The 11,222-nt window shown below is 63.7% G+C and overlaps 2 protein-coding genes across 2 annotated transcripts in view; one reads left to right on the forward strand and one right to left on the reverse strand.

The window, feature by feature from the left end:
- The window catches only part of FARP2 (FERM, ARH/RhoGEF and pleckstrin domain protein 2), a 62,707-nt gene extending 56,497 nt beyond the window's left edge, over positions 1–6,210 (forward strand). Inside the window, exons 17-25 of the mRNA XM_030886936.2 lie at positions 1,030–1,160; positions 2,015–2,083; positions 2,347–2,436; positions 4,286–4,368; positions 4,572–4,687; positions 4,843–5,006; positions 5,268–5,375; positions 5,504–5,655; positions 5,744–6,210. Coding sequence (XP_030742796.2) covers positions 1,030–1,160; positions 2,015–2,083; positions 2,347–2,436; positions 4,286–4,368; positions 4,572–4,687; positions 4,843–5,006; positions 5,268–5,375; positions 5,504–5,655; positions 5,744–5,924 — 1,094 coding nt within the window. The 3' untranslated portion in view covers positions 5,925–6,210. The remainder of the gene's footprint in view (positions 1–1,029; positions 1,161–2,014; positions 2,084–2,346; positions 2,437–4,285; positions 4,369–4,571; positions 4,688–4,842; positions 5,007–5,267; positions 5,376–5,503; positions 5,656–5,743) is intronic.
- A 65-nt stretch (positions 6,211–6,275) lies between these two features.
- Positions 6,276–11,216, reverse strand: STK25 (serine/threonine kinase 25). The gene is made up of 11 exons (XM_004701699.2): positions 11,182–11,216; positions 9,426–9,656; positions 9,229–9,285; positions 9,042–9,150; positions 8,599–8,756; positions 8,323–8,508; positions 7,975–8,120; positions 7,768–7,882; positions 7,616–7,687; positions 6,893–7,029; positions 6,276–6,702 (listed from the first exon to the last, which is right to left on the reverse strand). Exons 1-11 carry the CDS (start codon positions 11,209–11,211, stop codon positions 6,663–6,665), a joined length of 1,281 nt encoding a protein of 426 aa, XP_004701756.1. The 5' UTR covers positions 11,212–11,216; the 3' UTR covers positions 6,276–6,662.
- Between the last annotated feature and the right edge of the window lie 6 nt (positions 11,217–11,222).

Consider the following 11,222-nt stretch of genomic DNA (forward strand, 5'->3'; position numbering starts at 1 on the left):
GCCTGGCTGCGCTGCCCTCACACTCGAGGTCAGCCAGTGCTCCTGGCACTCATGCAACTGGCAGACACCGCCTGGCTGCGCTGTCCTCACACTCGAGGGTCAGCCAGTGCTCCTGGCACTGAGGCCCTGGAGTGTCTTCCCATCTGGGGCTCAGCATCCAGCACTAGCGTGGGAGGTGGTCAGCTACGCCCAGGCTTTTCCTGGCCTGATTCCCGCAGCGAAGCTCCAGGACTTTCTTCCTACACGTCTGAGTCCAGAGGTCCTGCTGACACGTCCTCCGTAGGTGACCCAGCTGCCGTGTGGCATCATTATGGCAGCTTCCAGCCTGCCCACTGCCCGGCAAGCCATTGGGGGAGGGGTGGTAGATGGGGACTATTTTGCAAGAAGTTGTGAATCAAGAGATTCTGACCCCAAACCAACGAGCCCGAAGGGCACCTGCGTGCTTCCTGGGGAGCAGCCGCCATCTCTCCACGCCCTCAACTCGCCCGGAAATGGGAGGGACAGGGCTGCCTGCGCCATCCAGGGGCTGTTGACCGCAGCACAGGAGCTGCCCCACACCACTAGGCAGGTGGTGCCCAGACAGGAGCCAGGGGCCGTGTGGCCACAGACCAGGGAAATGTGAGACCCCACGCCCAGCCATGCGTCTGCTGTGCTTGTCTGTCTGTGGCCTCCCTCGTCCTCAGTTTCCCTTCCAAAAAACCCATCTTGGGAGGCTGGACAGAGTTCCAGGCTGTTAGCTCAGGCAGTGTGGGCAGCCTCAGGGGCCAGGCTGGGCGGGACAAGGTCGTCTCCCCCATGTAGGGACCAGGCTAGCAGGGCTGCGGTGCCTGAGATTAGCACAGGGCTGGGTGCTCCTCGGGGCCCAGGGTCAGCCACAGCCTCCCCAGAGAAGGGCCAACCACACTGACAAGCCTGCCCTCCCCTCACCAAGCTGAGCTCGGTGGCCGGTGGCCATTGGGCTCAGGGTCAGCACTCCACGAGAGGGGCCCCCGGACCCGCTAATCCTGTCTCCCTTGGTGTCTCCTACAGAGGCTCTGACGGCCACCACAGAGGTGACATCGGCACTGCAGCCCAGCCTCATGTGCCTGGGAAACCTGCAGAAGCTGAGGGAGCTGCAGCGGGACCTGGCCGGCATTGAGGGGCTCGTGGTGCCCGGCAGGGTGAGCGGGGGCTTGGCTGGCTGCCCACAGCAGGTTCACCTGCCCACACGCCACCAATTCAGCGGGGATTCATTCTGTAGTCACGGGGTTGTCACATCAGCCTTGACTCTCATCACCCAAACTGCCCTTTGCCCCGGGAGCCACCAGGCTGGGCTCTGTCTGCCACTTGACCTCTGCTGGGCACCTCTCACCAGAGAAGCCGTCGGTCTGCTGCGCCTGACCAGACGCACGCACGCACGCAAGTCAGTCCCTCTGTGCCCGCGGCGGTGAACCCCGTTGTTGGCGGGTTGGCCATGCAGAGTGGGTCCTCTGGGTGGCTTCCTGTCCCTGTCACTCTGAGGTGCCCCTCAGTGCTGGCGGTCCATCCAGAAGAGGGGGTAACAACAGCTCTGTGCTGAACTCTTCGTGGCACTGCCAGCCTGTTTCCCGCAGTGGTCACAGAACAAAGCTCGTTGAGATCCATCTTGGCGCCCCGGGCCTCCAAGTCGCCTGCAGCCACGGGTGCACGCTGCCAGAGTGAGAGGGCTGACAGGGTCCGCCCTCGTGAGCCACTGAGGCCACAGCACTGGGAATCCCAACATGGCTTTGCCCCTCTGAATCATGTGGTTTGTCCCTCTGGATTGAAAGCTTAGGGACCTTCTCGTTATGCCCCCCCCCCCCTGTTTATCTCAATGGCATCTTCACACATGACCCTCCCAGGCATCTCCTCAGCCGCCCCACCCACCCACCCCCACCCCTGCCACTTTGCCTTGACCACCACCCTTGGATCAAGGCACTCCCCTGCCCGGGGGTGGACGGACACTGGGGAGGCCTGTGAGGCTGGCTGACCTGGTTGTCCACCCATCCACCCGCAGGAGTTCCTCCGGGAGGGCTGTCTGTGCCAGCTTACTGCAAAGGGGCTGCAAGCCAGGATGTTCTTCCTGGTGCGTCAGGGCGGGGCCTGTGCAGTCTGGGGGGTAGGGGTGGGGTACCTGAGGGTCTCCTGCTCCAGCCGGCAGGGGTGGGGGTGGAAGGGTGGGGCTGGCTGCTGACAAGTACCACCAATTGAAAAGGACAGGAGGCAGGGGGTGAAGTAAAACCCCCTTTCTGCTATGATAAGGGCACCCCAAGCTGACCTTGGCCTCTGCCGACAAGCCAGCCCTGGGGGGCCGGAGTTGAGATGTCCTCCTGTTTCCTGCCCCCTCAGTTCTCCGACATGCTGCTGTACACCAGCAGGGGCTTCCCAGGGACCAGCCGCTTCCAGGTCCGGGGCCTGCTGCCCCTGCACGGCATGCTGGTGAGTGTGGGCCCCACACATCCTGCACCTGGCCTGCTGTCACTGTCGGGCTCTGACCCAGAAACACCCTCAACCCCACCCCCCAGGTTTCAGGTCTCAGCCACACTCCCAGAAGTTGTGGGAGCTGCACACACACAGCTTGATCCTTATGAAGGGTAGGGGGGCTGAGAGCCCACAGCTCAGATAGCTTGTTCCAGCGTGCCCACTGCAGTCCCTCAGTGCGCTAGCACCGCCACCCCTCCTCCCTGCCAGGAAACGCCAGCCCTTTCCTTTCCCGTGGATGACTTGGCTGACAGCACCAATGGCAATCCACAGTGTCACAGCCCTCTCCCCACATGCCCCTGCCTTGCTGCTGTTGGCCACACTTGGGCCCAAGGCTCCCTGTGAACTGGCCGCCCAAGTCCACAGAGCAGGGCCTAAGGCAGGCCACAGTCCACTGCAGCCCCCCATGTTTCCAGTCTCCTCTCCTCCTCTCCCGACACTTGGCACCCTCTCCTGCTGGCCATTGGTCCTCCTTGGTGATTGTCCCTGGGGAGCCCATCTGGGGTTTGGCTGCTAGTGGAGATCCCGGATGAAGGGCCCCAAGGGCCATGGTCTTGGCTCCCGGTCTCTGTGCCACTGTGCGCCTAGTCTCTGAGTGACTGACTTCTGCTCCATCACCAACCGCAGGTGACCAGTGAGGCCATGGGGCCCATGAGCTGGGGGATGTGCCCGGGCTCCTGACTATCCCTGCTACAGTGCACTGTGACTGGTGGTCCGGTCCAGGGACACTCCTGGGCCTGTCCTCTACCAGGTCCAGGCCTGAGGGCTTCTGCGGTGAGCCTCCATGAGGCTGCCAGATGTAGAGGCCTGCTGCTGGCAGCTCTGCACCCCCCACCTCCAGCCCCACCCCTGGGTCTTGTGTGAGGCAGTACAGGAGCCCACAGCTTGGTCCCCAGGGCTGGCTGCCCGGTGGGGTCTGAGTGCTGTGGCCCAGAGCACTTTGTGGAGCTGTCATTGCAGAAGCCATTGGCAGTGCCACCCACTTCCCGACGTCCCAGCTAGGACATGCCTTCCACAGGGGCTCCTCACTGGCCCCTCTTGTGCTAGACATGTCTCCACAGCCTCCTGTGGTGGGTGGCGGGGTCATGGAGGCCCTAGCCACACCTGAGGACATGGGCCACTCCCGGTTGCTCAGGGTTAGAACACTCGTCACACAGCCTGCCTTGTGCTCATGGTGAGCCCCACCGGGGGCACAACTGGGCAGTGGTGCCCGGTCCCCTGGCCCCTCTCATGCATCCCGTCTACCCTCCTCCCGAGAGCCAGCTCACGAGGCCCGGCCCCACACACAGCCCTGTGCCCGCTTAGTGACGCTGTCAGAACTGGACAGCTGTCCCTGATCCAGCCTCCATGGCGTCCTGGGCAGGGACTCCCTGGCATCCTGTAGAACACCGGTGGCATCCCAGGACAAAGTCCTTTAAAGAACATTGAGATTTCCGCTGGCCAGGGGCACCTGCTGTGTGTGTGACTCAAACCCTGTACACAGCATGAAGCTATACACGGCTCCTCTGGCTGGAGGCCATGCCCTCACCGCTGCCCCATGGGTGGGCTCCGTGGAGGCCAGCATTGCCTCCTGGCTGACCCGTGAGCAAGTGTGGGGTGTGGGAGCTACTTGGCGTTGTTGTGTCTTGGGTCTCCTCCCCGCCACCCTCACTGTCCCCTGTGCTTGACTTGCAGCTTATAGTGCTGGACCCCCCGGTGAGTAGCTGGGCCTCCAACCCAGCCCCCTCCCAGCACTACGTAGCTTAGAACAGAGGTGGGCTCCCGGAGCACTGCTCTGCCCAGTGACCCCCGCTGTGCCCGCCCCCAGGTGGAGGAGAGCAGGCAGGAGTGGTCCGTCCCCCACTGCTTCACCATCTACACCGCCCAGAAGACGGTCCTGGTGGCAGCCAGGTAAAAGCAGGTACCACTCTGCAGGACGTGGGACTGCAGAGGGCCCCTCCATGCACCCCCCGTGAGCTGGTCTGCGGCCTCTCCCAGTCTCTGTTGACCCATGGCTCAGGGTGTCAGGCCCAGCCACTGCCTTCCTGCTGCTCTGGCCATGGGTGCCCAGCAGAGGGGCAGGCTGACCACCACCACGTCCCCGCCCCCGGCAGCACACGCCTAGAGATGGAGAAGTGGCTGGGGGACCTCAGCTCAGCCATCGAAGCAGCCAAGAAAGGCAGCCCCAGCCCTGCACTCCCGACCGGACCTGCATGTGCCCGCACCCCCCGTGAGTGCCATTACCCTGTCCCCCGGCAGGTGGAGCATATTGGGCAGGGGCAGAGGGCATGCCCTCATCACCCCTGGCAGCACACTGCCAACCTAGGCCACCCGAGGCCCCTGCAGAGCGCCCACTGGGTCTGTGGTGACACGCCAACTCCCCAGGACCTGCTGACGAGGCTGCCCCAGAGCAGGAGTCCGAGGATGACATTCAAGTTGCCCACGGCTCCCCAGAGGGGCTGGGCCGGCACCGTGCCAACACCACCCTGCATGTGTGCTGGTTCCGCAACACAAGCGTGTCCAGGGCAGAGCTCAGTGCCGCCGCTGAGGTGTGTCCCCTACCCCTACCCGTGCCCTGCCCCTGCCTTTGCTACACCTGTCTCTACCCCACCTCTGCCCTCCCTCCAAGCCCCTGCTCTAGAATTCTGCTGGCCAGGCCGCAGCCCAGCAGGCAGACAGTGGAGGAAGTCGGGGTCTGCTGAGCCTGCAGGTCCAGGCCTCGCGGGTTTGGCCCCGTGGCCCCCAGCACTTGGGGTGCCACGGGGCGATGGGCAGGCTGAGCGGTGTGCCTGTCCTCCCCGTCCTGGCAGAACCAGCTGTCAGGGTACCTGCTGAGGAAGTTTAAGAACAGCAGCGGCTGGCAGAAGCTCTGGGTGGTCTTCACCAACTTCTGCCTCTTCTTCTACAAGACGCACCAGGTGGGCAAGGAGTGAATGTGGGCCCTCCCATCTGTTTGAAGGGGAGCTCAGGCCCCTCCACACCTGGTCTGGTGGTGAGCAGGGTGGCCTGCCCCGCGGTCCTCGGAACCCAGCACCCTGCCCTGCAGGACGACTACCCGCTGGCCAGCCTCCCTCTGCTGGGCTACAGCATCAGCCGCCCCGAGGGGGCCGACGGCATCCAAGAGCAGCGTGTCTTCAAGCTCCAGTTCAAGTCCCACGTGTACTTCTTCCGTGCAGAGAGCGAGTACGCACTGGAGAGGTAACACACCCCACCTGCGCGGCCTCACCCTGGGTAGTTGTACCAACACCCACACCCAGCCCTCAGGTGAGCGCCCCGCCCCTCCCAGGTGGATGGAGGTGATCTCAGGGCAAGCAGCACCGCTGGAAGGGAGTCCGGAGGGCCGAGTGCCATGCCCACGCCCGCACCCGCAGAGCAGGCCTGCAGGATGCCAGCCCCAGAGGACGACAGAGGGCCAGGCTGGCCAGCGTGCTGTGTCCAGGGCAGAGGGGGTACCCTTCACTCCGTAACTTCACGAAGCAGACAGACTGGCGTGGTGCACCCGACCCTTCTCAGGGCCTGACTGGGCCCAGAGCGGATAAGCAGAGGTCTTGGGAGCCGAGGGTCTGGGAGCAAGGCTCCAAGATGGACCCTCCCAAGCCCAGCCTGGCCAGGTGCACTTGGAGACAGCAGGACACCTGGGTCAGGGGCTTGGTTGGCAGCCGGCACCAGTCCTGCCTTCTGGGGGGCACTGGTTTTTGGGGACAGGGAGGGTCACACTAATACAACACTTCCAAATAAAACATCTCCACAGACCGCGTGTGGCCCTCTGTGCAGATCCTCCCTCCCCCATGGCAGCTGGTATCAGGATTGGACAAGGCTGGAGGCCAGGTCACGTCTTTATTGAAGCCGTCCTGAGCACTAACAGCCTAACCTTGGGACACGGGAGGGGACACAGTCAGTTTCCTTAAAAAACAGCACATGGGACACGAGCACGTGGGAGCAGGGTGGGGGCAGGGGCAGGGTCCTCCACCCTGGCCCCCTCATCTGATGGGAGGACCAGGGGCCCTAGCTCTGCCTCAGTGCAGGCGGCCGGAAGGAACAGCCAGGTTTCCATATCCAGGAGCCGAGAGGCAAGCCTGAGGCAGCTTCCCTTCCCAGGTGGCTCACAGGCGGCCCTTCCCGACCCAGCGGCTCTGGCTGCCGCCCCAGGGTGGGCTGGAGAGACTCGGGCGGCGCCCCCAGTCCACCAAGGAGCAATAGGGGCCTCAGCGGGCGGACGTCAGGTGGTTTCTGTTGTGCGAGAACCTGTGGGAAGTGGGGAGCGGTCAGCATGCAGGACCCACAGGTCAGGTCAGCTGTCTGGACAGCTGCGCCAGCCTGGCTGACTCCCTCCCTGGGCTGTGGGAGCTTCCTCTTGACCCCGGAGGTAAAACAAGAGGAAGGTAGAGACTTCTCGTCAAGGGAAGGTGGCGGCGGGGACGCCCCAGGCCCTCACCTCTGCACCCGCTCCACCAGGTGGGCCACCAGCTTGTCCGAGATGCCGGGGCAGGACTCCTCCGCCAGGCTGAAGGCATTCTCCAGCTCCTCAAGGGCGCCCGCTCGGCCACCGCACTGCCTCTGCTTCTCCTTGAGCTGTGGGGGCAATGCCGCTGGCCGCTGCCCGCCCCAGGCCGGCTCACACACGCACAGGTGGGAGACTCCACCGCCCACCTTCCCGAGGGACAGGGCTGACACCGCCCCCACCAAGACCACTCAAGGGGTCCCTTGGTCTCTGTTCACAACACAGCCAGTGAAGAGCAATGGGTAGAACATGTAACGACCTGGGGGTGGGCTGGGCCTTGTGCCATGGCCAGAACAGGTCAGTCCTGAGGCCACATGCCTTCAGCCCACCCCTCGTGGCACCAAGGGTCAAACCCACAGTTTCATGAGGGTTCCAAGAGCCTGGCCTGCAGCACTCCCCAACCCCTACCCATCCCTTTCCTGGTCCACGTGGTCCCACCCCTGCACCCACCCAGTCTCCCTGAAGGAGCCCCTCCAGCCACAGCACCACCCCCGTCTCCCTGACACCCGGCCCTGCTCTCCAGCGCTACTGGCCAGGTCAGGGGGCCACAGGGCCATGTTTCCAAATGGTGCTTCTGCCAGCACTGGGGAGACCATCCACGTGAGCGGGGAACGCGTGTGCACACCCACTGGCTGGCTCCCCACCCCGAACCCTCACCTCTCCAAAGACAGGCCGGACCAGCGTGGCCAGGCTCTGGGACCTCGGCTGCCTCTGCACAGGCTCCAGGGACTGCAGGGAAACCATCTGGCCTGAGACGCCCTGCCCGGCCCGGCCCCCAGCCCACCCTGCGCAGGCCCAAACCCACCGACCTTGTGCGTGCTGTGCAGGGCGGAGCCCTTGTGCAGCTTGCTGTGGGGGCTCGGTCGGATGGTTGGGGGAAAGGTCCAGATGGGACCCTGGTCCCCATCCTCCGTGTCGCCATCACTGGGGACGACGAAGCAGCGTGAAAACCCAGGGATGCCACCGCCCCCACAGAGGGAGCCCCCGCCCTGCAGGGCCCAGCGGGTGGGACGCACATGTCTGAGTCCTCCGAGCTGGACTCCTCCCCGTGGCCCTCCGACTTCCAGCGCTTGTAGCGGTCGATGAGCTCGGTGAGAAAGGATGTCTTCTTGGTGTAGCGGGCGATGAACTTGTGCTTCAGGAGCTCCTTGGCGGTGGGCCGCTGACGGAGACACACACTGCCCACCTGCCCAGGGCAGGCCCACCCGCCAAGGACCCAAGCTTCCGCCAGACACAGGGAGGGGCACACACCCAGGGCACCCCCACCCATCTCCACTGGACATGCTGGACCCAGGGCCTTTGACTGCTGGGGTGAGGGGCCAAGAGGCTTCACCCACTCCAGTGGCCAACCCCAGGTGGCTTACAAATCGGGGGTCTTTGTTGAGGCAGGCCTCCACAAACTCCTTGAAGGACTTGCTGTGCTGGCCCTCCAGCGTGGGCGGGCTGTTCTTGGGGATGAGGAAGAGGACGCGCATCGGGTGCAGGTCCGAGTTCGGGGGCTCCCCCTTGGCCAGTTCGATGGCTGTGATCCCCAGGGACCAGATGTCGGCCTGGAACGGGGGCACACACACAGGTGGTTAGCTGCACCCTCGGGTGAGGGGAGGCACATACAACACAACACAACACACATACACACACACCTTGAAGTCATAGGCTGACTGCTTGATGACCTCGGGCGCCATCCAGAAAGGGGTGCCCACGAATGTGTTCCTCTTGATCTGCGTGTCGGTGAGCTGCCCTGCCACCCCGAAGTCGGCCAGTTTTACATCCCCCTGCTCAGACAGCAGCACGTTGGCAGCTACATGACAGAGCAAGGAAGGGCCACCTCAGCCGAGTCCCCCACGAGGGCCTGTCATCGGCCGTGAAAACAGACAAACGCCCCCAAGAACACAGTGACTGCTTGCTGAGGGTCTCACAGCCTCAGGCTGTCCGCCCCTCCCGTCCTCAGATGGAGGGGCCTCGACTGACACTCAGACTGGAGAGCCCCAGAGGGGCACTGCGGCTACTGCTGGAACTGAGGCTGAAAGACTGAACACCTCGGATTCTGAGGACCCAGGACCCCGAGCCATGCCCCCTCCCCCACCTTTGATGTCACGGTGGATCTTGCGTTCTGAGTGCAGGTAGTCCAAGCCCTTCAGGATCTCCCGCAGGATGGTGGCAATGTAGGTCTCCTCCAGGGGGCCCGGCTTGAGCTGGAGGAAGACTTCAGATAAGGCCTCCGTCCCCACCCACCGCCCGAGGGCCCAGAGTGACAGGGGGACAGGTCTCACCAGGTCCAGCGCCGAGCCGCCGCCCAGGTACTCCATGATGATCCATAGCTTAGTGCTCTACAGGGAGGGGGGCCGTCAGCACCTACCCTCATATCATGCACAGTGCTCTTGTCAGAGTGCACCATGACAGCCCTCGGGGAGACCAGGGCACCGTCCCCCACCCCCACCCCAGGGAGACTCAGTGCCCTGCCGGGCACCTTAAGGTAGGAGCCGAAGTAGCGGGTAATGTAGGGGCTGTCGCACTGGCTGAGCACGGTGATCTCCTGCTGGATGTCCTCGATCTCATCCTCGGCCTCTTCCAGGTCGATGATCTTGATGGCCACCACCTCCCTGGAGCGGTTGTCGATGCCCTTGTACACCTCCCCGAAGGAGCCCTTCCCAATACGGTCCAGCTTGGTGAAGAGCTCCTCCGGGTCCATGCGCGAGTGCTGGCAGGGTAGGGCAGGAGGAGTAGGGGTTGTAGTGTCAGCACGTGGGGCAGCCGCCCTGGCCAGTCAGACCCAATGCCACCCTGGAGAGCACACAGGGCCTGTGCCTACCACTCCCCTATGGGCAGAGGGTGCTGCATGACTAGGGTGCCTGGGGGCCATTGCCATCTGTGGGGACAGATCCCCACCCCTTGATGCCCCAATCAGCTACACCTCTGCTCCACATGCTCATGTCACACAGCAAGAGGCGCCACAGCCGGCAAGCTCAGGACCCCCCACCAGCCCCTCCACTGGCAAGAGGTGAGAACGGGGCCTCCTTGAGGCGTCCCACCAAACCAGCACCCACAGGCCTGCCTGCGCCCCGAGGTGACTCAAGTCTGGCTGCTGCCCCGAGCTTACATCTGTGACTCCAAGGTCGCCACCCACCTCTGAGTGACCACCGGAAGACACCCTCTAAGGCCCACTGGGGTCTCCTCAGGGCATCTGTGAGAGCAGAGCTCAACGTCGACCCAGCACTGCCAGCTGGGCTCCGTCTAGCACCAGAGGGTCACCGGCTCCCCCAGGTCTGCAGAGCCCGGAGCTGATCTCGGACCTCTGCCCAGCACTTGCGGACAGCTGGGACAACCTGCCCCAGGCCAGCATGGGTGGCCGCTCACACCCACAGCAATGCCATGGTCCAGCTGTTGTGCCTATCTAGCTGTTCCTCCTTTCTTGTCCATTCCTCCAAGGGCACAAGCAATTCCACCAGCCCTGCCCACCCACACTTCAGCAGGCTTCCTGGTCAGAACCTGCCCCTCTGGCACTGCCAGATTCTCCCCACCCAATTCAGGCCTGACCCTGACCTGTGCCCTCCTGTCCACACTGAGGTCTAGTGTTCAGCAAGAACCCTGTCCACACCCTGCCCCACCCCCCATGCAGTGTCTCCTCCCTCGCACGCTGCCCTCTGACCTGCCAACAGCCACCAAGTTCAGACAGAAGCGTCTCAGTGCCTCAGTCTCTCCACGCCTGTGCGTGCACACACATGCGAGTGCATCCCGACCCCCACCTCCCTGCACACATCCCCAGCTGGCAGTGTGAGCTCCCCAATGCACAGGCTGCACCCCCGAGTGTGAGCTCCCCCTTGTCTAGCACAGACCTGTCAGAGCTGCTCCTGCACCTGCACCTGCACCCACAATGACACCACCAAGATGTCCCTGGATCCTCGCCTGACCACAATAGGGCCCTAGCGCTGCCTGAGGGCACACATGTACACGAATGCTTGTCATATCTTGTGTGCACACATAAGCGCACTCGCTTACACTCACATGCCCTCACATTTGGGGGGTACGCCCCACACACTGCACACCCACACACACACAATTGTACACACTGCACTCATGCATTTACTCGGCGCACACCTGAGCATTCATTCACCGGTGCACACACACATTGGGCGGCACACACCTGGCCCCGCACACACAGGCCGTAAGGTACAGCCCACCCCACCCCCACCTGCCCGCACAGTGGGCGGCGCGCCGGCGCTCACCTGGTGAGCGAATCCCCGGAGGTGAGCCATGTCCGCCTGCG

The sequence above is a fragment of the Echinops telfairi genome, unplaced genomic scaffold, assembly GCF_000313985.2.
Source record: "Echinops telfairi isolate 266 unplaced genomic scaffold, ASM31398v2 ScPeMD7_3;HRSCAF=10, whole genome shotgun sequence".
In the NCBI taxonomy this organism is placed as follows: Eukaryota; Metazoa; Chordata; class Mammalia; order Afrosoricida; family Tenrecidae; genus Echinops; species Echinops telfairi.